This window comes from Lepisma saccharinum, chromosome 7 (assembly GCF_977018435.1).
Source record: "Lepisma saccharinum chromosome 7, izLepSacc3.1, whole genome shotgun sequence".
Taxonomy (NCBI): Eukaryota; Metazoa; Arthropoda; class Insecta; order Zygentoma; family Lepismatidae; genus Lepisma; species Lepisma saccharinum.
The window spans coordinates 22,157,738-22,184,588 of NC_139235.1; the positions used below are offsets into that span (position 1 = coordinate 22,157,738).

Consider the following 26,851-nt stretch of genomic DNA (forward strand, 5'->3'; position numbering starts at 1 on the left):
CAGGTTTTATGTATTAATCCACGCAAGAGCGGCACTCAGCATCTCCTGTGCAAGTCTTGCCTCAACCACCGAGCTGTTCAAATCATAGACAGTGAGAAAATCGGCAGTATTGCAGAGGAACTAAATTCTGCGTGCACGTTTGGCTCTATATATATATATATATATGAGAAAAGTTGCTGCAAACTTAACCTCTCGCGGGGCTTAAATATGTGATTTTCAAATATTAATATCAGGTGCTGCTGTAATATTGAAATTGTTCATGTAATCGAAACCCGAACAGTTTCACACACCCATTTCATTTGAGAATGGGATGCAAGGCCAACAGCAGAATTTTAATGCTCTTCTGCAACCACATAACCATCCTATTTTTCCATATTGGTCTGGATTAAAATGATCGACAAATTGTTTTGTTTGAGTTTTTACACCCAGTAAATCAGGCTTTGATCTGCCACCAGAAATAATATTTTTCTTCTCTTCAAAACTTCTTGAGGTCAAGCTCTGGACGAAGAGAGTTTCCAGCAGGCACCTACATTCTCCTCCGGTCCCTTCCCTCGCACCACTAGCTGCTCGCTCACTTAAGGCCACCGGAATGAGTTCCTCCCTTCGGGTCAAATGAACTGCGGTATTTTGGTCAACTGTTAAGTATGGTGTCTAAACATATCTGTTTGATAAAAATTCCAGAGGTAACACAAATGAAACTCATTGGAATAATTCACAACACAAAATTAATTTTAAATTAGAGAAAATATTACAATGTAAATATTTTTTAGGCACATTTGGCTTGAAAGAAACCATGGGCCGGAATGAATAGCGTATATGCCCTTTGCCAAAAATCACTAAGCTCACCGAGGGGCCCTTTTCATGAAATGTCTCGAAATTTGCCGAATGTTAGCAACATACTGAAGCCGTCTGCTGACTAGTAGGACCTGCAGACAACTCTCCTGGCTTTTACAACAGCACAATGTATTCACCCAGAGACAAGCGACTGTATAATATAGTTTGTGATAAAAATGTAAAAATAAATTGACCACATAAACATAGTTCTTAAGTTAGTGTGTGTTTTATTTTATAAGGGAACGACTCATTCCCTTCATTCCACGGAATAATGGCCCATGGTTGAGGGGTTACACGCATTGGATTTCTCTGGCACGATGATCAGCTCCAGTCGCTACATGGGCCACATACAAGTGGCACAATGCTCAAATGAAAACACAGTATTGTGCTTGAACATGTGGAAATCAACAGAGAGAGAGCAATCAAAAAGAATTAAATGATCCAGAGCATATCTGGGACATCAGGAAAGAATGAACACAGACAGACTGGATTTTCTCAACATTAGAAAAGCATGGAATGTCTGACTTACAATTTTACAAAAAAAAAAAGTAAGGAAATGTAAGAGTTAAATACACGTATTACAGGATCCTTTAATTTTTTTTTTCAAAATCTAACTGAAAACTTGCTGCTTCACAGAATAATTGTATTATACAGCACAAGTACTTCTGAATAAAACTTATCTACAGTTCTTATACTTAATGGTTAACACAGTACCACATTAACGAAACAATAAAATACAGGTCATCTTCAAATATTTGCCAATTAAATATATTTTCTTCTTTTACAATTGCAGTTTTGTTGTATACATGCATGTTCATATTTAACAAATAATTCCTCGTTGAAAACCTTTCAAACCTATACTTGCAGTTTTTCTTCTGCTCTAGTTCATGTTTGTTAAGGTATGGTTGGACATTTGTCTTGTGTTAGGAAAAGAAGCAATATCTTCAAAAATATACTTCATTATCAATAACTACACCAGTTTCAAAATTAGAAATATTTTATTATAAAACTCTTTACAAGTGTCTTTGTTACTGAATCATGCACCTGTGGTAGGCAACACCATCCTCTCCAGCTTCTATCATCCTTTTTTTTTTACTTCCCATGACTAGATCCTCGTTTGTAGGATAAAAATTCAGTTTTTATCTGATTGTTGATTGCCACTAGTATGTCTTTTATTCTGCTTTATTAATTATTTTTTTTCAAAAATGCTCTTAACACATTTAGGAGAGTTTAAATGGCTGCCTGAATATTTATAATAGAAAACAGGTTTAAGGATGAAGTAAGTACTATTTCGAGTTGAACTAGCTGTATGGAGTAGCCCATGGTAGAAAGATGATAGTAGTGTGAAAATTGTCTCAGATTTGCACACTTAAAATGAAGGGAAAGATGTTGAAAAAATCATTATACAGAGTGGTCACAAAGTGGGAGCACTTCCAAATTTTTCAACACACCAATGGTTATGGTTGAATTCTTGATATGGACACATACCTGATACTTTAATAGTCCGGAACATCGGTACTGAGACAGTAATTTTCACAGCACAACCAAAAATATGTCATTACCTAAATAAGACCTTTCCTGGGCAAAGGTTCTCAAGAAGCCACTTCCCTTACCCCAACTTCCATGAAGTCCCGATCACTTTTCTGGGGGTTTATCAATGACGGAGTCTAAAATAATCAGTATCACACAACACAAGAGTTATGAGCGAGCAGCTGTGAAACATGCCTTCACGTTATGTGACCTCATATTAATCTCCGCAAAATATCTGCCAGATCATGGTGCAGAAAACGGCTGTACTACAAAAATGATGGTCTCCATACCAATGTTCTGGACTCTTGAACCATCAGGTATGTGTCCACATCAAGCATTCAACCAAAACCATCGTAGTATTGAAAATAAAGGGGAACAAGCCCACTACTTGACCACTCTGTAGACAAAACTTTGAAACAATGAAGGAAAAAAATTGGGCGAGTGGTTCTGTGATGTAGGCAGCACCTGAAGTGGAAAACATTGGCTAGGGGGACGCTCCTAAGGTTTTAACATTGTGACAATGACGCAGCTGGGAGGATGCTTTGTAAGAACTGGGGGATACCATCCCCCCTCACTTCGAATACTGGATGCAAGTTTAACTAAATGGAATTCCCATGCAGTAGACACATTCTTTAAGCATATTCTGTTTATTTCCTAAACACGACCAGCCATGAACAAAAATAACCACTGATTCAAGGCATCAACAACGTATTATATTTAATTACTTGCTGGAACTCACATATTTGAGCATAACTGCATGTATTACTTTCTTGTTCTCTGAACTCGCTTTGCACATGGAGGAAATAAAGTCACAAAGGAGTATGAAACATGTAAAAACCTCTTTGGTACACCTCTTCATCCAGTCTAACGGCTCGACATTTCACTCTCTCAAACACATCTTCCCACGAAGTCACACCAGCACTTGAAATATCTATACTGGCACTCTATAAACTGAACTTTATCATAACTTGAAGGGAATATTGGGCCACAGCACAGGTTTATTCGCATCACAGTTCCTGTCGAAACCCAGTTGCATTGCAGTCTCCATTCCTAGAATCATGGGAGCTGCCTTCCCATACAGCAACTTCATTTCTTGAGTTCTCTGTAGTCCGACTTGCTCCCGTGGGGGTAACGTCGGGTCCATATAATCTGCAGGCAAAATATGCATGTCCAGAGGTTAATTTATGTGTTTATCAAATTCATGCAAATTCTTAATTCTTCTTGTCATGCATGACCAAGAAATGAAAAACCAACTGGAGAAATTTCAGACAGAAGCCACAAAATTTGATTAAAGATGTTCTGTTCATGCACTTAAGATTAAATTATGAAGGAGACTTGAATTTTTATTAGATTTTGGCTTTCAGACAACTTAATTTGCATCTGATTCTGATAAATTACAACAGACTTTTCAACCGATCCCTTCAGATAGAATTTTTCTTCGATCTAGACCAGCAGTTTGCAAAGCTACAATAGACCTTTCACCTGCATCATTGATGTAATTTTTGAAAAATCACCTTACTTCTAGTAAGTGCTATGATATTACAAAATCTGAAAAAAATACATCTGTTCAGAATTCCTTCTAGGATGTTTACTTCACGTAACTTATCTTTCTTAAACTTGACTTTAAGACAAATGAATTAATTCTCTTCTGATCTTGATTTCTACTGCTTAATATTCACTTGATCTTGATTTCAGATGGCAAAATTTCTAACTTCTCTTGATTTTCAAGTAATGGGTCATTCCACGTGAAACCAACCAATGAAGAGGCACTTTTCAACCTCAACACATTTTAATTCATTTGATTTCCATCATCATCTTGTTAACATTAAATTGCAACATTTTGGCAATCAGGGCACCTATGATAGTGATTCAGATGCCGTTGGAAAGGCCCTGAAGAACTCTTTCACACAAGATATTACATGCTCACGTGCGAGAAAAAATTTAGAAGGTAGCTTAAGCGGCAGCAATTTTCTCAAAAAAAACCCGGCCATTTAATTGTTTAAAAAAATGTATCACTTTTCAAAAAAAGTATATGACATATGTACACTATTACTCCCCAGGGCACATCTCAGCTGCTGGATAGGGGAATGGTGTGCAGATATGCAGACATTGGGGGGGGGGGGTGATGATAAGACCAGAGCTCCCCCGAACAGAGTCAGCTAGGTCATCAGAGCATGGGAGTGTGGTTCGCTGCAGGACTACACTCATTAAATACCACAATGCTTGATAATATTACAATAAAATATTCTCTAATATCACATATATGCGAGTATCTAAAATAGAAGAAATGTTGGGGGAACATCAGTGTGCATTTCATTCAAATAGATCTAGATCTACGCACAAATTATGGAAAAGTTCTAAGCATAATATAGATCTGCACCTTCTATTTATAGACTACCACTGGGCATTTGATAGCTTGCACAGAGCAGGGATTACTACGGTATTAAAGAAAGTAAGATTCTCAGATAAATTGATAAGACTGTCAGACTGATTAAAGTAACTTGAGAAAATACAACATCTGGAGTCATAGTACAGGGTGAGGGTGAAGTCTCGCCAACTATTAAAATAGAAACGGAGGTGAGATAAGGGGGTCGGACTCTCTGCCCACTTTAATTGTTATTGTTGTGTTACATGATATTATCAATGCAAAAATGGGGAAATATATTCACAGACCCTAGCAGATAGAAAACAAATCTACAGAAACCAGACTATTAATTATTAACAAAACTAAAACGAGATACATGAGAATGTCCAGATTGCCAACCAGACGAAAACTCATGTTTTTAATGTAGGCACATATTGTTTTGAAGGCGTTTCCACTTTCACCCACCTTGGAGCCCTGCTACATAAAACTCTAGGAGACAGTTAACCACAGAATCCAGGCTGGAGACAGACAATAATGTCCACAAATAGAAGACAAATGTTTTTCCAGGAACAAAAAGTTAAGATTGTACAGGACACTTATTAGACTGCTTATGATGCAGGATCCTGGAAACTTACATCAAAAGCAAAAGCAAGGTAATATGTTTTGAATGAAAGATTTTATGAAATATTTCTGACCGCATAAAGAATGAAGGTGGATCTTATGGAATTATGTATCGTATTTACGCGTGTATAAAGCGCACCCTGGTTTTTGATAGGGAAAAGTGACAAACAATTAATTATGTTTTTGATAGGGAAAAGTGACAAACAATTAATTATATCTCATATATAATGCACAGTACAATGCAGGTTTAAAAAATGGCTATCTTAGTTGAAGGTCGTAAAGCTGTTGCTATGCCGATCAACAATGAATGACATCATTCCTATTCAATGTGTCACCTGTTGCTACATGGACCAAGCGGAGAACATTACATTACAAAGTGAAAAATTGTGGCACATGACCTTTAAACTTTTATAAGTGGTTTTGCTCATTTCCTCTTTAAAACTTCAAAATATGTATTTTTTCTATGACTAACGAAACATTTATAGGACTCTCAAACTAGCAGTTAGAAGCACAAGATTTCTTCCATTAAGGCATTTACACACTCTGTATATGTCATATTATTTGGCCAGTAACACATTTTAATTATTTTCTTTTCCCTTATCTTTTTATTTTTATACAAAGTACCATAAAAATCAGAACGTTCCTTCATTCTGTAATGAGCTTATTTCAACCGAATTGCAAATACATGTCGCCATCTTGAATGCAATACTGTTACCATATTCAGAAACTGCAGAATTCACGGTTTACAATGATATATAACATGATAGGGTTCCATAAACATTAAAAAATTTATTCCATGCATAATATGCAACACACTTTTTCGGGGCAAAAACTTTGGAAAAAAAAAGTGCACATTATACAAGAGTAAATATGGTATAATACAGAGTTAGAAGAGTTGATCCAAAATGAACACATGGTGAGATACATGAAATCATGTTTAAGATGGGCAGGACATCTGTTGAGAATGGAGGAGGACAGGTTTCCATGCTTGGTATTAAACAGGCGCGTCGTGTGATAATGTTCGCATGAGCACGTGAACACTCATGTATATGTTTTAAATTACGTACATATTAAATGCACACACACACATACATATATTTAATTGAAAAAATACTTTTTTGATGTTCGAATATACACACACAATTTACTCGGAGTTGACGTCTTTCACGTCTGATAACTTTTTTAGATAGTTGGTAACACTGACTCCTGTGTTGCACGGTTGCGATGAACACAATTGCTGTGTTGTGTGTTGTGAACTGGCAGCTAACGGGCTGTTGGCCACTATACCGCAAAAATGTTCACTGGGCTCTGCGAACATATGGTGCTGGGAGCCCCGATTCAAGCGGCAATACTTCTTGCATTCGGCACCAGAGTGCAGCATATACAAGGCATGTCTAGGGGTACTCGATACGTTCTGCACTACATAGCTGCAAACTTTAGTGAGAAGTCGCTAAACCTGGCAGATTATAAATTCCAGTGGGTGCTAAAGTTCACGGAATAGTGACGAGCGACTTTTCTTTAGAAACTAGTCTGCAGGAGTTACATATCTTTCAAGGTTTATATGATTTGCACATATTCTCTACGTTATTGGAATATGCTTATTGTGAAGAACAAAATTAAGGCAGACTTGTGGGAAGAACTCGCGGACTTCTTTACGTTCAAGACCCATCCCCCGAGTTTTACAGCCAGGGCATTGAACAGCTCGAGGCACGTTGTCAAAAGGTGCTGGATGTCGATGGGGATTACTTTCACGACTAATGGTACGTGACATTTGCTGTATACCTTTTATGTTTCTGATGATCAAAAACGGCAAGAACTTTTTTGGTTACCTTGTATATTACATCACCACTAACAAATCGCATACAATATTTTTTTTTTAGTAACAAGCGTTCAATCAATATGACTTGCAGAAAGAAACTGGATTGCGAGGAAAAAAATTAAGAACCAATTCTTTGCAGACTGACATACTAATTTAATAGGGCACTGCACAGTTTACTCTTTTCTAACCTTTTCTCTCCTGTGACTACTAACCCCTCCCCTCCCTAGCTATGACTCTGGTAGGACATTGCTATGTGGTCACGTTACCACCCCAAGTAAAGAGTTTGATTCACATAATTACCTGGATCTTCTTCTTTTGCCAACTGCTGTTCGGCTTCTCTCTGCTTCCCTGTAATGTAAAAACATTATTTCAGCTCAATCTATGCATGGCACAGTTCATACAGTATGCCCATAGTTTCAGTAAAAGCACAATAGTTTTTGAGCATTTTCTTACATAGTTATAAGTGGCCAGGAGTAATACACGGATAATTGCTACCTGGAAGCAGTTATACTTCCTCAACTGAGGTAACTGCAAAAACAACGTTGCTACAAAGTAGTTACACAACTAACAAACTCTCTAGCCTTCTTAAACCTGAAGGTTCATGGCTGCAGCAACACAGGCCTTCCATCTACCCCATCCTGAGCAAGATCTGTATACTCTTTTCCATCCTTACCGCTTTCCTTTAGGTCCATCTCAACGTTGTCCCTCCATCTTCGTCTTGGCCTTCCTACAGATCTCTTACCATCAGGTTTCCCAACAAGAATCCTGTGAACTCCTCTTTCCTCTCCCATTCGTGCCACATGGCCTGCCCACCTAAGTCTTCTTCATTTAATCATTCTAATAATATCTGGACATGAATACAAATTATGCACTTCTAAATTATGTAACCTTCTCCACTCACCTGTCTCCTCATCCCTTTTAGGTCCAAATATTTTCCTAAAGATCTTATTTTCAAACAATATCAATTTATGTTCCTCTTTCAATGTAAGGGACCATGTTTCGCATCCATATAATAGTACAGGCAATATTACTGTTTTGTATATTTTAACTTTTAGTTTCTTAGATATTAAACGAGAAGACAAAGTTTATGAAGAGAGAAGTAACATGCATTTCCTGCTGTTACACAAGCAGATAAAATTACAAAGTAAACACCTTTTTTCTTTATGCACAGTAAGATGTAAAGTAATTTGTGTGATTCTGAGTAGATGGTTTGTTAGTGTCAAAATTTGGCTGGATTGTCACATGTTGGATTAATGAAATAAACCTTGCACACTGAATCTACACCTACACATTCACCTGGGGTGGTGGCACTGCATCCGCAGGTGGCACTCAACCTGACACAGTGCAATCTTGAATTTTTTGTAGCAATTTGTAGCTGAGTATATCTACAACCAGTGCACGAATTTTAACAGTTTTTGTTTTGAAGTGAAGCTGAAAGAGCAGATTTGTATAAAACTATTATATTAATAAAATATAAAGATTTATTCGATAATTGGGCTGTTTATCGGAAAAATGTGTTCAATAACTTTTTAAAGACATGCAAAATAATCTAAGACAGTTATTTTTAGTGGTTTATATTGATTTTATCTGCAATGTTTCGTTCTGGTTTTCCAGAACTTTCTCAAGCTGCACTAAGATATACATACAAAAACACAACCTCACATGGCTAGGTTACAGGATGGAGGGGAGTGGGAGAAAGACAGTGACGTGCACTGAGGAGTAGCTAGTCTAGCAGAGATAGATCAATCAATCTCACATCTCGAATTATATTCAAATCACAATATTTATTGTCTTGTTAAAGCCACCACAGCTCATACACAACACTTTCTTCTCCACGCGCTTCTCGTCCATCAGTGTTCTCCGCGGGCAAAGCTGGCTGGATACCCTAGCTCGCTCTTCTTCCGCCAGACCAGTTTCCAGGTAGAAACGGCCGGCCCAAGGAAAAGGAAGATTTCTCTCTACCTCCCTTGTCCCCTCGCCCCCCGCTGCAATGGTTGAAAGCCCAGGCTTTCAGGTCCCCCAGTCTATCTCCTATAGGGCAGATAGGGGATTGGTTTCTCATATTTTTTCTTGTAAATCCTCTAAAGAACACAGGGTAAAATTTTCTGCAGTACTTATGTTCTCTGTATTTACACAACCTTTTACACGTTGTACAATATGTGTGTGTATGGGAACGTGTTATGTGCAGACAATAATGTTATGCTTTCTTTCTTTTTTTCTTTTTCAAATATGGAATATATAATGATTAAATTACAAATATGTGCTCAGGCTCTATCTGACTCTCGTTTTAGTAGTGTTTTATTTAAATATACTACTCTTGGTCTCTAACAGTCATAAATACGGATGTATTTATTTGGGCAAGAGAACACGTGTTCATATTGTTGTTGGTTTGGTTTATTTTACTTCGTTTTTCTGCAACATTTGGTTATCGCGAAAATGAGGATTGAGTGATGATATGATGAAATTGGTGAAGGGACCTCATATGAACAATCCAGGCCAGGATTCGAACCCGTGATGAGTGCGCATTCTTGTCCTATGTGTTGCAGTGAATAATGAAATAATTTGGAATGAAAAATGTATCTCAGTACTCAAAAAGTCAAATGAATATCATTGAAGAAACTACAAAAAACTGTGTTGTGTTTTGTTACCTGTCACCAAATCAACCAAGCGTGGGGGAGTGGTTATCACAGCGCGCTACGACACCAGGAGTTCCGGGTTCGAACCCGGGCATGGGCGTTCCCTGTGCTCGTCCCTTCATCAATTTCATCGTATCGTCTTCGCAATTAACCAAATGTGACATAAAAGCGACGCTAAGTAACAAAAATGAAATCAAATCATTGATTGATTGCTCAATTTAGTTTCTTTTACTTCCCTTTTCCACCACCTTTGGTACGACAAAATTGATGAAGTAACACACACAAAGAACACAAATGGCCAATCCGAGATTCGAACCCAGGATCTCTGGCTTAGAGTCAAATCAAATAGTTTTTTATTTTCGAATGTGGGTGGGGGTTACGTGTACTTTTTTCTAGTAATCATTCATAATTTTGCAATCTTTTCCTGTTATTGACATTCTTCTTTTTTGTAGGAATACTGGCCCTAAAGGGAGGAGGGGTGTGACCCACACCAACCCCCCCCCCCCTGCTTGAGCACGCCACTGACTGCTACCCCAAGTGTCGACGTCACCGCACGTCACTGGAGAAAGAGCCAGATGTAAAGAACACCTGCAAGCAAAAACCAGTTTACCTAGGATGAAATAAGGACACACATTCTTTCCTTAGAAGTGTAGAGTGACTAGCCATGGGAGGTTGTGTTTTTGTATGTAGCTTGAGTGTAGCTTGAGAAAGTTCTGGGAAACCAGAATGAAATGTCGCAGATAAAATCAATAAAACCACTAAAAATAACTGTCTTAGATTATTTTGCATGTACAAGAAGTGGTTATGTGAACCTTCAAGAATAACTTTTTAAAGAGTATAAAAACATGATACTTAGAAATGAACAGAGTATACATGTGTATAATTAATGATATGTGCAGTACATATGATACAATCAACGTGTTGTATTATTATACTATTAATAATAACTTAATAATAATCAGTGGTGAACGATGAGGCTCGGTGAAGTACACAGACTCCTCTCAGATACAGGGATAGTGTTAGGTAAAGACAATATTCACAGCACAGAAGAATAAAACCACATTGCTGCAGTAGATAAACTAAAAGGTTTTATTCTTTATTTATGCCAATTATAATGCGAATATACTTGAGACGAAGGCGAGGATTTCGCTTTGTTGTTGAATTGACTCAACTAAAAAGGCATAAACGCAATGCGTGGCTATCGGCATGCCTATGATCACATAGACCTAGCTTGCGCCCCGAACTACCACACCAAGAGATATGCAATAATAACTGAGCCAATATTTGCTCTTTAGCCTTTTATTTCCAAATTAATCCTTAGGCTAGCTTTATTATTTAACGTAGAATGGTTGCAGTATTGTAGCATCAATGCATGGGTATCGGCGTACCTATGATCACATACGCCTAGCTTGCACCCCGAACTACCATACCAGGAATTATGCACAACAGCGAGGAGTTCTTTTTAAGTTTAAAAGCTTCGTCGATCCGTGGCGAAAGTGTGTTATTTCTTACGCAATATCCTCACTTTTATACTATTTTCGAGAACACAGATTCAAGTACAGATGAATCACTCACTATCTACAAAAGGATACTATCAACAAAACTGACATCTACACATGTTTAAAAATACAAATTCACATAGTGCACTCTCGCAAACATGAAGATACATTAAACTACTCATAATAGAGCATAAAATACAATAAACATTAAACAAAAAATATACATTACAAACAAGGTGCAATAATACATATCATAACACAACATTTATGTGTCCTTTCATAAAAGTATAATATATCAGTGACATATTTTAAAGTTGTGACGTCACATAAAAATATGGATCATATCACATATATCATGTATCATAGTATACTAAAGTAAGTATACTTTATGTATTGAATTGATGCATAAGTTCGTAGCATTTTTTTCACTGTGGCAAAAGACTTTTACTTCATAATCATTTGAGATGAACAAAAGACAAAAATTTATCAGTATTGTATTTTCCTTCAATGTCTGTTACTGTCTACCAGCGCTGGGACAATTTTTCGATTCCACGTGTGAGAAAATCAACTGATTTGGGGTTAAATGCATCGTCAAGACAAGTTTGAAGAGCATTTACATTACCAAATGAGTTTCCTTGAAGACTGGTGGATTGAGAGCTCAAAAGGTGGAAATCTGAGGATGCAAGATCAGGGAAGTAAGAAGGATGTGGAATAACCTCCCAAACAAAGCTCTTTGATAGCAGCTTTTGTCATGTTAGCAAAGTGTGGGCATGTATTATTGTGTTGGAGCAGCACTTGATGCAGCATTCCTGGCGTACTTGCCAGTTTGTATTGTTTTTCTTTAAAGCTTGCCATATCCTGAACCTTACCCATGGAATGCAAATGTCGCACGATGGTTGAATGGTCACATTTGCTAATTCTCAACTCAACTGACATGGATCATCGTTGATTAAAGTGTTTAAACGGCTTTAATTAAAGCCCGATGGTCTTCCTGAACGTGGAGAATCACTCAAGTCAAAATTGCTTCCTCTCTCTTTGAAATGACAAAACCATTTTCTCTCCCTGCTTCAAGATTTACTGTTGGCATTCTCCCCGTACAAAGTACAAATGTTTTCAGCTGCATTTCCTCCTCTGTTAAACCCAGACAGAAGAATATGTTGGAAGTGTTCGCTTTCTTCCACTTGACACTTATCGTTCTTTAGTTCACAAATAACAATGTCTTCCTTCAAACCTTCAAAATTCAATGCATATTCACAAGCATAACAATGCCACTCCAATTGATGAATGTATAAACGATAAACAAACTAACACCGCAGTGTTACCATACCAAACACAAAAGCTATGAACTTATGCATCAACCCAATACATAACAGTGGAATTCAGTAAAAGACCAGATTTAAAGCTTGATACTTTGTGTCAACTTGACACAAACACTTCATCAAAGCACAAAGAGGAACTACACAATATGTCTGTTAGTCATTTTAAAATATGGCAGCAAATAATATGCTGTGAGATAAATAATCCAACATAGTAGGACTGCTATCTGTTGCACGAATGAAGCAAGCACAGAATTTTAAATATATTACTTCTACTTGTTGTTGATAATTATTGTAGATTATAGGGTACATTTTCCTCTAATCCCTTTTGTTCAGTTAAAATGTGTTATGTAATCTATTTTGTCACTGGTGTGCTTAGGGGGGGGGGGGTTGGTGGGGGTCATCAACCCCCTTAGGACCAGTATTCCTTCAAAAAAAAGTTAAAGACAAGAAAATATGACAAAATGGGGGCAGATTCCTCATTACCCCCCTCCCCTGAAAATCCTGGGCATGCTATTGCATTTTGTGCACGTATTTCCCAATGTATATTTTGTACAAAGTGACTTGAGTTATAACTATTTATGCAATCTACTGGACTGAAACTCATGTACACATCACTTGTGTTTTGGTTATGATTTATTTTTCAATATCAATATATCTTGTTAATCTTGAAAAAGTATAGATGGAATATGTCCAGTAATAGAAAATCGCCACAGATTGTCAAATCACAACACAGCAGCGAGAAGGAAGCTCCAGGGAACTCAGTTATTGATAGATGCTTCTTAGTGTGGAGTTGGGGTCTATGTAACCATACATTTGTCCATAACCACTTTCCAAATTTATGTGCAATAGTCAGGTCAGTGGATAACTAACTAACTAACTCTCTAGCCTTCTTAAACCCGAAGGTTCATGGCTGCAGCAACACAGGCCTTCCATCTGCCCCTATCTTGAGCAAGATCTATATACTCTTTTCCATCCCTACCGATTTCCCTTAGGTCCATTTCCACGTTGTCCCTCCATCTTCGTCTTGGCCTTCCTACTGGTCTCTTACCATCAGGTTTCCCAACAAGAATCCTGTAAACTCCTCTTTCCTCTCCCATTCGTGCCACATGGCCTGCCCACCTAAGTCTTCTTGATTTAATTATTCTAATAATATCTGGACATGAATACAAATTATGTAGTTCTAAATTATGTAACCTTCTCCACTCACCTGTCTCCTCATCCCTTTTAGGTCCAAATATTTTCCTAAGGATCTTATTTTCAAATACTCTCAATTTATGTTCCTCTTTCAATGTAAGGGACCAAGTTTCACACCCATATAATACTACAGGCAAAATTACTGTTTTGTATATTTTAACTTTTAGTTTCTTAGATATTAAACGAGAAGACAAAAATTTATGAAGAGAGAAGTAACATGCATTTCCTGAATTAAGCCTACTTTTTATTTCCTCTTTAATATAATTTTCATTTGTTAATATTACCCCTAAGTATTTGAATTTGGAAACTGTTTCAAAAGAGTTGTTATCAATAATTAGATTTTGATTATTACCTAACACTTGGTTTCGGCCTGTAAGCATATATTTAGTTTTCTCTTTGTTAACTTGCAAACCTATCTCTTTAGCAGTTTTGAAAAATATTTTAGCATTATTCTTAATTGTATTCACATCATCCCCCAGTAAGTCTACATCATCTGCATATGCTAACAACTGAGTCACACCATTTAATTTTAGTCCTTCTTTAGTTTCGTTTACATTCCTAACAGCATATTCTAAGGCGAAATTAAAGAGCAATGGAGATAATGCATCTCCTTGTTTTAACCCATCATGAATTGTAAATTTGTCAGACATATTAATACCCACACGAATTTTACTTTCTGTTTCACTGGAGCATATTTTTATCATACTAACAAGCTTCTTAGGTATTCCAAACTCTACTAATATATTATATAATTTATCTCTTTTGACCGAATCATATGCTTTTTTGACATCAATGAATAGCTGATGGACATTTTGATTATATTCCCACTTTTTTTTCAAGTGTCTGTCTGATGTGAAAAATTTGATCTGTAGTTGATCTGTTGCGTTTAAATCCACATTGATAATCACCTATAATTTCATTAGCATATGGGGTTAGTCTTGTTAAAAGAATGTTAGATAATATTTTATATGTTGTTGAGAGTAGAGAAATTCCACGGTAATTATTGCAGTTCATTTTATCACCTTTTTTAAACACAGGAACAATTATGGATTCTTTCCACTGTTGAGGGATTTCTTCTTTATTCCATATTAAACAAATTAATTTATGAATTTGACATATTAATGAATTTCCACCATATTTAATTAACTCAGCTGGTATTAAATCAATGCCAGGTGCTTTGTTATTCTTTAGCCTTTTAATAGCATCTTTAAATCAGTCAAATTAGGTTCTGGAACTAAAGGTTCTGCTGTGTGGACTTCATTCACTTCTGATTTATCTCCTACATGGACATTTAAAAGGTCATTAAAGTAGTTCTTCCATCTATTTAGAATATCGCTTGGGTCAGCTAGAAAATCACCGTCTTTATCTTTTATCAAGTTTACTTTAGGTTGCCACCCCTTTCTAAACTCATTTACACCTTTATATAAATCTCTGATATTCTTATTTTTACTGTTTGTTTCAATTTCGTTAATTTTGCTTTTCAAGTAATCTCTTTTTTTACTTCTAAACGTGCGGTTAACTTCTCGCTTTATTCTATTATAATTGTTTAGATTTGTATCATCAGAGTTATTTAACCACCTAAGTCTAGCCTGATTTCTTATTTCTATTAGATTATGACACTTTCAAAATTTATGTGCAATAATCAGGTCACTTACAATTGAACTGCAGACATATTCAATTGCTAGGGGCATGCATATTTCGTTTTTGACGAAAAAACGAAATATGAAAAAACACATTGTAGTGTTAATTTTTCATGTTTTTGAAAGGTGTGAGATGCATTTTGTGACCATGTTTTGTCATGAAATAATGCGAAATGAACTGCAAAAAGCGAAATTAACTCTTAAACACGAAATTTAGGGTTTATTCACCGATGCGACACCTTCTGAGGTCTGAATTATCCTGAGTGTTATGCAATTCCCAGAAAATTGATTAATTCTGCTGTTAATATTGGAGAAGCAAAAATGGACTCTGTTACACAGAAATAAACTTAATACTCTGATAACTACATAAATGTGCTATTAGAAGTGAAATGTTAATTCACTAGAATAAGTGTAGTTTTTAAGTCAAATTTAGGATTATATTCACAATTTTAAAACCAAAATGTCTTTTTATATACCACTTTTCATCCAATTTTTCACCGCTATAACACCGATATTTTATTTTATTTACCGCTTTTGAACCTGAAATTGACTCCATTTTTGTACCGAAATTTTGCTTTTTTATTTACCAAAAATATGTGCCTCTATCAATTCCTGTTACATACCAGTACTTCTTCGTATGGAGTTGGGACCAAGCTTGGATGTTACGTGCGAATCGTAGCAATACTCTAAAGGCAAATCTGAAAGAGATCGCTTGCTGTTAGATGCTCAGAGGTTTTGTGTTGAAATAAGGGTTTGTATCTACAAGGGTCCTTCAAGGTTAACCAAGACTTTCGTGCGTAAAATATTAATGAATCAATGTAGCGCTGATTACTTCGGCAGGACAGACGATTCCTTGCAAGTAACCATGATCCTTTGCGGTGCATTTGGCGCATGCACAGTAGTGTAAACAAAGATGGCAGCAAGTAGTGTATCTGTTGCTGTGGAACAGAGGTGTATAATGAAATTTCTCGTGAAGGAGAAGGTGAAACCTGCTAAAATTTGGCGTAGACTGCAAGTACAGTATGGTGAACAAACACTGTCACCGGCAAGAGTGTATGAATGGTGTCAACAGTTCAGTGAAGGGTGGGAGTCTGCCGGTAAGATTTTGGGAACTGTCTTTTGGGACATGAAAGGTGTTATCCATGTGGATGTTTTGGAGAAGGGTGCCACAATTAATGCCCAGTAATACTCAACACTGTTTCACGGTGCTGTACGTGGGGCCATTCGGAAGAAAAGAACTGGAATGTTGTTGAAACATGTAATTCTTCTCCATGACAATGCCAGGCCACACACAGCCCATTTGACTCAAACAACACTGGCCAACTTGCACTGGGAGGTTTTACCACACAGTCCAGATTTAGCCCCCAGTGATTTCCACTTGTTTGGGGCTCCTAAAGAGAATTTGGGCGAGATGCACTTCCAGACAAATGAGGAACTCAAGAACGCCGTCCTGCAGTGGTTACGACACCAACCTACTTCTTTATACGCCAAAGGCATCAAGGAACTTCCACAACGATGGCAATGTTGTCTGGATATTCAGAGGGAATACCTTGAAAACTGACATAGTTTGGTGCTTCTATGTATGTATATTTCCTGTCTAGAAATAAAAGTCTTGCTCAACCTTGAACGACCATTGTAATTGCATCTAAGGGTATTAATTTGCCACTGGCTACACAAAGAAAGCTTATTATTTCAAATTATGTGGAGAGAAAGGAACCTGAGCCGACCTCCATAGTGAAGTGGTTAGCATGCTACGATGCAAGGGGTCCCAGGCTTGATCCCAGCCTGGCCATGAGTGTTCTTTGCGAGTGTCCCTTCATCAATTTCATCATGTCATCACTCATCCTCATCTTAAAGATTAGCCAAAAATGGTAGAAAAGCAATGTAAAATAAACAAAATCAATCAGAAAGGTATCTGTGCTTACACAACAAGGTCCTTTGACTTCTCATGTGTTTTTAGCTTATCTAATCCTTGTATAGAGGTAACCCAGGGTCCTGAGTCTGGTTATATTTTAATGTATAGCTATCTGGTGGCCACACAAGGTCATATTATACTAAACCTTAGCTACATGCACTTCTTATCTGTGGGAAGAAGTTACTGCATACAATCACTGAAGGCTATGCAGTAAACTTCGTTCCGCTGTGAAAATCCATCGCATGTACAAGCTGCCCTTTTGAAAGGGCTTTGTGTATTTATTGTACTGTAATAAACATCCGTAACACTACTGAGCTTTTATTTCTCTGTGTGCAAAAATGAAATCAAACTATCGAAAAACAAAAATCAATTACTCCATGTTTCTTCTTCTTCTTCATAAGGCACTACAACTTCATACACTGAAAGTTTTGGCATTCTCAACCATTTCTCTCCATTTTTTTCTGTCCTGGATACACTTCCACCATTTGTTGAACTTCATATCTTTCAGATCCTTAATAACATCATCTATCCATCTGTTTTTTGATCTGACTCTTGCTCTTGTTCCTACTGGGTTCCATCTGTATATCCCTTTAACAAACCTTTCCTCTGGCATTCTATGAACATGTCCAAGCCATCTTATTCTTTGAGATTTGATAAAGATTATTATGGTGTTATTTTGAATCATTCTGTTTATTTCATTATTATTTCGGATTCTCCAAGTATCATCATCTTCTTTAATTGGGCCATAGATTTTTCTTATTACTGTTCTTTCAAATACTGATATTTTTTGTTTGAAGGCGTCTTTGCGTGTCCACGTTTCACATTCATATGTAACTATAGGTCTTATTATGGTATAATAAAGCCTCAGTTTGGCACTCTTTGATATTTGTTTACTTTTGAATAGCTCCAAATTTGCATAAAAAGCTTTGTTTCCAGATACAATCTCTCCTAGGTATTTTAAGGATCTTGTCTGCTCTATATGATCATCATCTATGGTCATGATGTCAATATATAATCAGAAATATGTTGTAACAAATACTTATTACAAGCACCAAAAGAACTACAGTACTATGTTTCAACATAGTCCCCCCTAGTTCTATGCACCTACGCCAGCACTTCATAAGGGCACTGATTCCAGAGGGAAAAAAATATTTTCGACGCGTGCATAACCACTCATGCACCGCTGACTGGACTTCGTTGTCATTCTGGAACCTCGATCCACTTAGTGCATCTTTCAGTGGGTCAAAAGTGTGGAAATCGGAAGGTGCGAGATTGGCCGAATATGGAGGTTGGGGTAAGCACTCAAACTTTAGGTCCTCAATGGTAGACAATGGGACACTGGCAGTGTGTGGTCTCGCATTGTCATGGAGCAGAAACACACCAGTGGACGGACACCAGACCACATAGTCCCTGCAGAATGGCTGGTTTACATTTTTCGCACAAAAGGTAGGAGTAGGTGGTACTGTTTACATTATGACCTCTGGGCATGTAATGTTCAAGAATTGGCCCCTGGTGGTCCCAAAACAAAGTTAACATGACATTTCCGGTACTCTGTTGAGCACGTACTTTCATCGGTCTGGGAGATGAAGGACGTCGCCATTCCACTGTTGTCCTCTTACACCATGAAGAAATACCTCACCATCAGCTTCGTAATGGCACTAAAGCTCACTGCACACATCAACACGTCTCTCCTTTATTTGCAGTGTCATACGTTTCAGAACTCACCTCGCACACACATTCCCGAACCTCAGTATGTCATGATTGATATCGTGGGCTGATCTTACACTTATTTTCATCTGGGAAGCAATTTCACTGACAGTAATACGCCAGTTCTCCCGTATCAAGTCCTCCAATTAAGCAATGTTGCTTTCCGTAACTCATGACACTTCGCTGCTCTAGCGTGGAGCACTCCTGTAAGGGTGCCGCCATCTTGTGTAACTGTTTCCCAGCGTCCCGTGTGCAAGGTAGACATGCCAGGCCCAGTTATGAATAGCTTACAGATGCCTTCACAAAATAACGAACATATAACAATCACGGTCGTATTTTAGATTTTTTATACTACTTTTCCGGGTATTTATTGAATGGACCTTGTACATTCGAATCAGTACTGCTTGCCTAAGCCAGCATACAAACTATTCCTTGTATTTCACAGAGAATTTCATTGAATTAATCATGCATTTTTCTCTATATGGTGATTTTTTACTTTCTTTATCATAGAATACATAAGTTTTATTTTGTTAAAATGAGTTCCTGGGTTGTAATTCAAGCTTGAAATAAGTTTTTCCAATATCCAAGGTCATAGGTATAATAGTTTGGTATGTTAGATAGTCATTCTATGTTTTCAATAGGATCTAATTTAATTATTACTGTAATAAATATTTGTTATCTTAGGAAGCAAGGAACTTAAGGTAACACCAAGCAAATATTACCCCAGTCTCCCTAGGGAGGGGCGAGCCTCAACAACTGGGCAGGTCACAGGAAAGTGAAAGGTCATCAGATATCATGGTTAGCTGTGAATAAGGCAGTGCCAAATAAGCAGTCCTGGACCAATGTGGCAGTGTCAGTCGGGTCTGGAGAGGGTGGTTAAAACTCCAGGAAAGCCCAATGACGACACTGTGACATATCGAGAAAGTGCCGCCATTAAAAAGCACTGCCACTACTGCCTTGCAGAAAGGGTTGGTTGATTGATTTGGTGTTTAATTGAGTTGGTGTTTCTTAAGTCTACTTTATGCACAGTATGGCTAATCGGGACTGGGCCTACAGTTTAAAGTGGGTTCCGAACCACTATGTGCTTCCACCAGGTATCAAACCCAGGACCCCTTGATTACAAGGTGACGCTACCGCTGTGCCATCTGGGAGGACCCTTGCAGAAAGGGAAGGGAAGTAAACCCCTATATGAATCCTGGTCCTCCAGGTTAGGGGTTGGGTATAGGGTTAGCTTCTCTACTCCATAAAAAGAAAAAGGTTGTGGATACTTTGATTGTCTCAGACGAAATCAGATAACTTGGAGATGCCCTGGTGAGAAAAAAAGCTAATGAGACAGCAAATGGATATTGTTTTAGCAACTTAGACTTGAAAGTTGAAAGACCAAGAAAGTTGAAAGAAATAAGGGAAGACATGGATAAGTACGGAGTGAAAATAGCAGCACTGCAAGAAACACGATGGAAGGGAAAAGGAATGATAATGTCTGAGAATCATATCCTGATGCACAGTGGAGAAAATGCATGCAATAATGGTGCTGGATTCCTACTCCAAAAGTCTACGAAGTCAAATGTAATTAACTTCACACCAATGAATGACAGCATGTGCTCCATGAGACTTAGAGAAAATTCTTCAATATCACAGTGTTTTGTGTGTACGCACTCTATGCATGCTCTGAATTACCCACCAAAAGCCAAACTCATCTTGATTTTTGAGTTTTGTTATTGGTAACAATATAATTAACTCTGTTGGTAGAAACAGTAAATTTTAACAAATTAACATGCTTATCTTTGGCAAATCCTTTTATTTCGCCTGATCACAATGGAGTGACAAAACTAGATCACCTACTAAACATGATAAATAATGCCACGTATAGCAAAAAGATTCCTTTTCAAACTGTACTTTTCGACACATGGCATGCTACGGAGGTGGCAGATGAAGAGGAGAAAGATGCTTTTTATGCAAAACTGAAAGAGGAAATAACCAAGTCCAAAGGCATGATGTCAAAATAATTCTCGGGAATCTAAATGCAAAAATAGGAAGAGAAGGTGTGTATATCGGCATAATAGGGAAAGAAAGCTCACATGAAATTAGCAATTATAATGGAATAAGGCTGATAGACTTTGTGAGTAACAAGGAGATGGTAATTAAAAGTAGCTGGTTCCCAAGGAAAAATATAAAAAAAGAGACCTATGTGTCACCAGATGGTGTTACAGAGAACCAAAATGATCATGTAATAGTAGACGACATACATCACACAACATGGAGTACAGAAAGAAAATAGATTTGGCAACAACTAAAAAGGAAAGATTTGGCAACAACTAAAAAGGAAAGATGAAACACAATGTCGAGGGCCTAAGCATTAAGAAAGGAATTTTAGAAGAAATTTACAGAGATATGGGTATGGGAGAAAGGAGGTGTTGAAAACAGTCATCTACGACGTGGCAGAAGAAAAAGCACGGGACCTAGGATTGGAAGTGAATACAAGTAAAAGCAAATAACACATGAAGATGGGAGATGCAGTGGGAGCCAGAAGAGAAGTGTATCATTTGAATATCTAGGCTCGAGAATAACAGCAGACAATATGACATCAGTAGAAATACAGGAAAGAATAACAAGACGGGAACCGATGCTATTATGCCTTGCAAAATAGGTTTAAATCCAGGAATATCAGCAGGAACACAAAAATAAAAATATATACAACAATACTGAGACCTATGTCATGTATGACTCAGAAGATTGAACTACAGAGCGACCACAAGGAAAATACCCTTCGGCGAAAAGTCTCCGTGAAACTTCCCTTTCTCCCATTCAACTCAGGTCCATAAGGAAGCATGCTCCACTCTACACTATCCAGCTGGATAGTGTAGTGAAAATTAAGCAGGGGAGAATAAGATGGGTTGGTCATATTCAGAGAAAGGCGAAAACTCAGACATCATCAAGGAAATATACATGGGAAAACTAGATGGGAGAAGAAGAGGCAGACCCAGGACAAGATGGTTGGATGATGACGATGTGGAAAAAGATGTTACAGGTGGGAGTCAAATGGTGGGGAAGGAAAGCTGAGGACCGAAATGAATGGAGGAAGGTGATCAAGGAGGCCAAGGACCTACATGAACTGTAGCGCCGACCAGTAAGTAACATTACAGTAATAAGGCCAAACTTCCATTGAAGTTACCAGGAAACCACCCTGAGGAAGGGAACTTCGTTTGAAATGCACCAGGTTGTTAGTTGAATAATTATTGAAAATATAAAATATCAGACAGATGATAAATTTCATGAAGACAACATAAACCTGACATAAAAACACAAAAAAAATATAATATTGTCTGTGGTGATACTTTGCACAAATCTCCACGGAATTTCTTTTAGATATCCACACAGTATCCCTTAGATTTCTAAAATCTGTGCAATTTTTGGATGTCTAGTGCAGTGTGTGCTGCGGCACCCTTTGGTGTTGTGGCTGCTTACAGGGGCACCATGAAATGTTCCAATATTTTCACTGAAATAAGATTGCTAATCCAAATATGTGCTTATTTTGAACTTTTTACACATAAAATGTTTTTGAATTTGAAATATGTGTTTATTTTTTTACTTAAGGCAAGCAACTTAACCACACTAACTGGGCACTGCAAGTGTTAGATAGGCCTATATTCTGACTTGGGCACTGCGGAAATATCATCTTGATGCACTAAGAGTGCCGTGAAACAAAAAAGTTTGGGAACTCCTGGTCTAGTGTATGTTTATATTATATTAAAAAAAAAGACACTAATGTTTTGACTAAAATGTTCAGAAATTTAATATCATCCCCCCATACAGTGTACAAAAGTCCAAGGAATATCCAATCTTCGATATCCAGAACTTCGGCACGGATATCCAAGGGTGGACACTATGTGCTGTATGGGGTCTTGGTTTCAAATTTCAGATATCAACCATCCTTAGCTAAAAATCCAACAAGAAATGGTCGCAATGATACTCACTCAATTCTATCTTATGCCTCAGGGACTGCTCAAAGAAATCCAACATATCGTCTGTGATGAGGAACTCGAAATTTGGGTCATCTTCATCATCCGTTATTTCCACAGAGTTATCCATCTGCTTGGCTTCTTGGGCTAACTTCCTCTTCTTTGCGTTCCTCTTCCTCTTCCGTTTTCTGGATTTCCTTGAACGTCTCTTCTTCACAACAACGCCGGCAGATCTGTGAGAATACTGCTGCCATGGAGGTGCTCCTGGTGGCTGCAAGCATACAGAACCTTCAATCAAGAGCATTCCTTTATGTATCTTTCTACTTTATTTTTGTATTGTTTCAAGTCCAACCCCAATATTTAAACAATGATGACAATTTTTCTTAGTCATGCACATTGATTGTTGCACTTATACTTCACGCAATGAAATCAGATAAATTACTTAAAAATATACTTCAAGCAATGAAATCAGATCAATTACATTAAAAAATTAACCATGGTGGTCTAGTTGGTACGTGTCTGCAGTAGCACCAACTTATATGAGCCTATGGGGCCAAAGCAGCCAATAATGTGTCATGTTATTACTATTATAGTTATATTTGTTATCGTTAGAGGCATGCATATTTCGTTTTTGACGAAAACACGAAATGTGAAATAACACATTGTAATGTTAATTTTTCATGTTTCTGAAAGGTGCAAGGTGCATTTTCCTACCCTGTTTTGTCACGAAATAATGCGAAATAGACTCTTAAACACGACAGATCTTCCACAACGGATGCTGTAAGAGATTGGATTGCCGGGCAAGCTAGTGCCTTGGTGTCCAGTTTACAGGTAAAAAGGTAGTTTGTACTGGATGTTATTTTGAAGTAATTATGGTGTGACGGGCAGCCTAGTGCCTTGTCACCATGGAGGTTGAGAAATGTACACATCGGGCAACCTCATGCCTGTTAAGACGTTTCTTGGAGTAACGCGAGTCTACCGTGTGACAAGCGTACTTACCGATGTAATTCAGGAAATGTAAAGCATCCAGTTACAAACAATAGAGATTCCAACATCAAAATTAGAGTTTTGGCCCGATAATTAAAGAAATGAACATTCGGATACGACTTGTATATACTTCAAATTTTACGATAATTAAACTTTAGAAAATATCCAAAATTTCAGTTTTTAATTTCACAAATGCTGGACAAGGTAATTTATCCCAACAGCAATAAGGTTTCGCAAAGGTTATCCATTGTCTCTTGTAGTTAATTACATAATTATGTTGACTTGTAGAAACCCACGTGCATTGTCATACAAAGACAGATACCCCTAGACAAATCAGAGCCGAGTACGAAGTCCACCAAACCTCGAGTGTGGCGGTAAAGTAGGGGGAACCAGACTAATAACAGGTTGGTTGGAGGATAGTGATGATCATGTCAGCTCCAAAATGGCCAAGATCATGAATGTATTATCTAATGATTTGGATTACTTTACTTCATTTTCCTGCCACTTTTGGCTAATCATGATGAGTGACGATGTAATGAAAACTGACGAGAGGACAGTCACAAAGAACCCCACACCCAGGCTGGGATTCGAACTCGGGACCCCTGGTATCGTAGCATAATGTGATAACTGCTCCACCATGGAGGTGAGCAAGATCATGAATGTCTCCACACACCCCTGTGCACCCTCGTGGTGCAGTGCAATGAGCATGGGAACTTTATCTTTTTAACTTGCATAAACACTTCCAACATTACATTTGATGTTCAAAACGGGGCCTTGGCATTTATGTATTTGGTTCCTAATGCATCAAACCCTAGTCGCCAAAGTTGAAAACTTAGTTGCCGAGGCACGGCGTGCACGAAACATTTAAGAAGTTGTTTAAATAAAAGAAGAATGGTATTAAATACGTTAACTAACAGAATTATCATCAAGCACACATTTTTTTTCTGCAGGCAAGAGTAGTAGTAAAGAGTAGCATTTCCATTACCTTGAATAGGTAACCCGAGAAAAGGGTGTTACACGCAATGGAAGGGAAGATCAGGGAAGACTTTGGGGCAAAGAGTGCTTTGGCTATGGGGTTGTTATTCATGTGCTTATTAAGGAGCCAAGTTGCCACTCAGATCTGGCTAAGAAAAGAGCTAAATCATGCCTAAAATGGGGCAAATATTTCTCTGAAGGAACTAGATTTATGAAGGTTTTATAGAATTTGTGCTAGAGTCATAGCATGGTCACAAAAAGGGATCCTGAGTTCCATTATCACTTACAGGTGTCCACTCATATGGAGAAAGAGCTAACTATAATACGAGGTTTTGTATTCACACTGAATGCGAGTGGTTACCGAATGGCTCCTTTGCTTTTCTTCCATCCTGGAAGTGATCATAGATTGACATGCTATGAAGATAGGTGTCCTAGGTTCGAATCCTGGTTATGGTTGTTGCTATTTCAATGTTTCTTGCTTCTTTTAATTCATCAATTCTCCGTACATCCTCAGAATCATCATTAACTTAAAAGGTTAGGAAAGAGATGTAAAATATAAATTGTTTACTTGCGCAAGCACATGCGTCAGAAATTCATTTATCTGCAGAAGCCAAGGCTGAATTTCATGACACCTGACAGCAGTTAAGTAATACACGAGTTGGTGCAATTCATGATTTAGGCAAACCGTTGGGAACAGTAGTACAGCTGGACTTCCTTTCCACTTGAGCATTCTGCCATGAGATTGGAAAACATGGGTGTTGTCGACAAACGGACGGTCACTAGCAATGTCAAATTCTGTTATTTGCTTGATTTTCGCACTAACCACCTTATTAGTTGGGAGTTTTTTTCAGTGGTGTGTGCAGATAAATCACTGAGTTGTAAAAAGAAAACGAACGAAAATAAAGATCAAAGCCATTTGGGAAGTGGAGATAACATCTTATAGCCCTCCTAGTTACATTCATGGTCAGTTAACACTTTTGAAAAACTCATGCCATGCCACTGCTTAGGTGTGACAAATTATATCTCAGTTAAGGGGAAAAGTGACAATTACGCACCGGCTGTGCATTTATTTCATTATCGTCAAAATGGGCACTACTACCAAAAGAACAAGAGAAAAAGAATTTCTCTCCTTGTTGCACATGGAAGTGTTTTTTTTAAGGCAATTATTAAGCTAGACACAATGTTTGAAAAATATGATCAAGAAGTATTTACAGAATCCTATGTATTCCTTCTGAAAAATCAACTTCAACTTCAAGTTACGGCTAATCAAATGAGAGTTTCGACTGTTCCTACAACTAAGACATAGTTCAACGTGTCTTTTTCCATCCATGTATTATTCTACATCATTGGATGTTTGATATATATCGAGAGAATGAATAAAATAAGGATTCCATAAGTGTAATGCATTTCTTCTTGCCTCCTACGACAGTGTTGTCAAACCTGATGTGCATAAAAGAGCTAAATTCACATTAAATAAAGCTAAAGTTGACTTTCAAGGAGCTACATTAACGAAGGCTGCATAAAGTGCCTCCTAGGGTAATTTTAGGTGACAGAGGGGTGGGGGCACTGCTATTACCTTTAACTTTAAATTGATGACAATTTATTCTAAGTTTTCACTGTCTAGATCTGGCGGCATCACTCATCTGAATAAACCACCGACGGTCGTATGAAATCGAAAATAAAGGATTCCCGGATAACAATATTATCAACTTCACCTCAGCTACATAAAAGTAGGTGGGGAGGTACTAGGGGTGGGGTGACGTAACCAATATAACAATATCACATCACAAAATATATACTCATGGCAAAAGTTGGTCTTCGTGGGCCGAAGCCAGTGATGGCATTATAGTG

General features: G+C 37.7%; 1 protein-coding gene across 3 annotated transcripts in view; it reads right to left on the bottom strand.

Moving 5' to 3' along the window:
• Positions 1 to 1,507: 1,507 nt before the first annotated feature.
• LOC145989763 (gem-associated protein 8-like) overlaps positions 1,508 to 26,851 on the bottom strand; it is a 54,765-nt gene continuing 29,421 nt past the window's right edge. For 2 of the 3 annotated variants that reach the window (XM_083125069.1, XM_083125068.1), the window contains exons 3-5: positions 23,054 to 23,309; positions 7,470 to 7,517; positions 1,508 to 3,513 (exon numbers count right to left, since the gene is read on the bottom strand). In XM_083125069.1, coding sequence (XP_082981195.1) covers positions 3,326 to 3,513; positions 7,470 to 7,517; positions 23,054 to 23,309 — 492 coding nt within the window. In that variant the 3' untranslated portion in view covers positions 1,508 to 3,325. The remainder of the gene's footprint in view (positions 3,514 to 7,469; positions 7,518 to 23,053; positions 23,310 to 26,851) is intronic. The other variant, XM_083125067.1, reaches the window with a different exon arrangement.